The 3,477-nt window shown below is 36.6% G+C and overlaps 1 protein-coding gene across 1 annotated transcript; it reads right to left on the bottom strand.

Annotated features, from left to right (window-relative positions):
* Window positions 1-713: 713 nt before the first annotated feature.
* On the bottom strand, window positions 714-3,173 carry LOC110031259 (protein FLX-like 3). The gene is given in 6 exon segments (XM_020734374.1): window positions 714-1,099; window positions 1,178-1,257; window positions 1,633-1,778; window positions 2,202-2,533; window positions 2,536-2,747; window positions 3,053-3,173. Coding segments are annotated over 5 exon segments (843 nt in total). The 5' UTR covers window positions 2,737-2,747; window positions 3,053-3,173; the 3' UTR covers window positions 714-1,015.
* Window positions 3,174-3,477: the final 304 nt, after the last annotated feature.

The raw sequence follows: 3,477 nt of genomic DNA, 5'->3' as shown, positions 1-3,477 counted from the left end.
AAAATACAAAATGCTATAAGCTCAATATCTTGAAATTCCATAGATAAAAACCATATAATAATAAGTGAATCATCAGCGCGCCCACCCCAAGCCTTTGTAGTCATAAACTAAAACAAAACTAAACTTTGCATAATCATAACCCAGGCAAACCAACTGCATAGTCCAGTATTTCTCATAATTAGCCTAATTCAAATTATGTGTGATAATCATAATGATTCCACGTTTTCCATTCCTTCATGTTGGGAACTATGTGATGTGCTAAATTAAGTTTAAGCAAACCTTTAGCTATATTTCGTCCATTTAATTTGAAAATAGCCCTTTTCTTCTTGATCCATCAACACAAATTTCTACTACTCATCTTACCGCATCTTAGGTCCTCCCTTCTACATGCCCAAACAACTAATTATATTCCCTGCTACCCTAACTTCAATTGGTGCTACTCTTACAGCAGGGTCAAAATACCATAATTTGTCATTATTCTCCATAAAAACTTAGTAGTTGTTGAAGATGGCATCAACTATCATATATAGCAAAAATATAGATTCAGGCCCTCAAAATAATGGATCATGATAACCATGGTTCAGTCACTTTGGTAGGGGATTCATGAACTCAAATTGTCTTGCCTCACAACTCAGTAGGCACAGAATTAATATCAAATCAAAACCTTTCACAGAGGTTCCTTCAAATCAAAAGCATTCACCTAACAGAGAAACTTAGGAAATGAAAGAGCCAATTGATGCATCATAAAAAGAGAAAAAAAGAAAAACATGCGTCAATGAAGTTGGCCTAAGGCCTCATATGGTCAGTACAAAATAACATAAAAGATTGAAGCACATATAGACCACAAACAAGATGCTATGTTGGTTTATAATGACAACACTCAGAGTCTCAACAGAGAAGGATGGTGGAGTATGCACCAACCAAGCAAACTAAAAACAGCTAGTTCATTAATTGATAGAAGATGCCAAAATGAAGTGCAAGATTTCCCGTTTGGAAGATAAATAAACGTAGCATCTCAATGACGTCCAAAGCGAGATTTGTCATACGCCCCCCATGCGCCAGCGCCAGCACCGTAGAGAGGAGCTTTCTCTGCACCACCCTAAGAGTAGAAAAAAATAATTACGAATTATGGATTAAATAAGCATTAAAAAAAGTATAGCGAAAAGAATTGCTATACCAAATTAACACCATATCCCTCCCCATATGGAGGAGCAAAAGGTGCTTCGGGGCTGCCATGTTTCATCCCATAAGCTCCACCTTAAACAAAATTCAACATAAAGGAATATGGGTCAGAAAAATTAAAGCAAATTGAACATTCTTTAGTTGTTTAAAGCTTATCAGAGAAATTCACAAGCCAATTACTAAAAGAACATATGAAGCACTCCAATCAAATGTGATCTTAGAAATGCATAAAAAGACTAATAATCGCAGTAACAATAAAACAGTGAAAAAATAACTAAGACAAGTCTTATCTTCATCTGCCATAAGACTGTTCAGAAAGTATGAAAGAAAATAAACAGAGCTAAATTAGAAAATGCTTATATCAACTGCAACACGCCGAGTTTTCCATTTTCCTTTATGAGATTCAATATAAACATGAGCAAAAAAAGACAACCATCGAGAGTAATTTACCTACGCCCCAAGGTCTTCCATCACTATTTGCAAGATCAGCACGCAATTTTTCAACTTCGCGTGCCATTGAAACCAAGTTTTTCTCCATTGCCTGCCTTTGATCCAGCAGTTCGGCGTTTCCTTTCTTCTCATAATCAATTGCAGCCCTTCACAACAATAAATAAATTGTTAACAAACCTTCATGAAATTTAAACCATCGACATGAGAAAATAACTGCATATGCAAACATATTAGAAAGATTTACATACATATCACTCAATTCCTATGTAATTACATATCTATTACATATCTAACACCTATGTAATTACATATCTAACACCTACGATTCAATTTTTACATGTAGGCTACTTCACCTATGCATAAAAAGATGTATTTCACTTTTCAAATTTAAAATAGTGGTATTCTTATGTGATAAAAAAATTTTGGGTGGTATTAACGCAAAAATCAAAGTTTAAGAGTTAGATATGTAAATACATATGAACTGGGGGGATGGTACATATGTAAATGCCCCAACATATTATGCTAAATGACAATGTTCGTGGTGCAAAAAGTTTGCATGGGACTTAAACCTTGCACGCATAAGCTCCTGCCTTAAACCATCAATTTCTGACTTCAGTGCAGGGATTTGCTGATGTTCAGCTTTGGCCATTTTCAAATCTTGAGTCAGGACCTTAACTTGCTCATTAAGGTCTTGTCTAATAACATTCAGCTTCTGAACTTCTGCGCGAAGCAGAATCACTTCATTTCTCAGTGGCTCGGTTGCCCTCAGGTCAGCTTCCAGCTTCAAACCTTTCTCTATTAACTTCGAAGAATGTGCATCTTTTTCAGCACGTATATCAGCAATAATCAAATTCAAGCGATGAATCTCCTCCTTCGCAGCACCTAGTTCCTGCTGTGAAAGGCAATTCTATCCTCCACAAGCCTTCGATTATCACCCACCAGCCTTCGGATCTCGTGATGCTGAACTTCGAGCTCTTCCTCGTAGGCTGCGGGATGAAGAGGACGCGGAACATGACCGCGAGGAAAAGGCCCTTCAGCAATGCCAGGATACCCACGTCGGCCATCGTCAAAAGGCTGTCGAGGTAAGCGACCTCTCCCAGCCATCGCAGATTATCCTGAAAATCAATGAAAACAACCAAAAAATCTTAAAAACATTTAGCAAGATCTTCTATAACGCATCTGAACTATCCAGAACTAGACAGAATATTATACGGACCAAACTAATACAATAATAGGTTCTTAGCTAAGTTTTCAAATCCAATTCCATCCAGATCAACCAAATCAAAACAAGCAAGCCCCAATCAATGAATGGCAAGAACGCGTATGATCAGCACTAAGTAGCAATCGAAATCAATTTTAAGAAACACTAAACCGAATAATCTACACTGAAGTTATCGAGGAAATGAAGCTCGGGAGGAACCTGAGAGCGAAGAGGAAATCGGCAACGAGGCGGGAAGAAACCCTAATTCGCAGTTTTCTCAGCTCTTTTACGGCCGGCGATATATATAAAGGAGATAGTATGGTAATTTTAAATCGGTGAAATTACAACCCGTCCTATGTCTCCTTTTTATTTATATATATATAGTTGTTTGTATTTAGCTCGATAACTTAACGAATGAATTGAACACGAGCCTCTTAATGAAATGAACACGAACTATTCGCTAATAACGAGTCATTTTGACGACCCTATGCATAAGTGACCCAAAAAATTAGATTATCTCGACTAACATTCTCTCATATTCTTACCACTTCTTATATTTACGAGATCGCTTATCATTTGCAAATAAAAATAATTAATAAAATTGGCTCAAAATCATTATATATGTATTTAGATTAATTCGATAT

Source organism: Phalaenopsis equestris, unplaced genomic scaffold (genome assembly GCF_001263595.1).
Source record: "Phalaenopsis equestris unplaced genomic scaffold, ASM126359v1 Scaffold000800, whole genome shotgun sequence".
NCBI lineage: Eukaryota > Viridiplantae > Streptophyta > Magnoliopsida > Asparagales > Orchidaceae > Phalaenopsis > Phalaenopsis equestris.
This window is presented reverse-complemented; position numbering and strand designations above follow the sequence as displayed.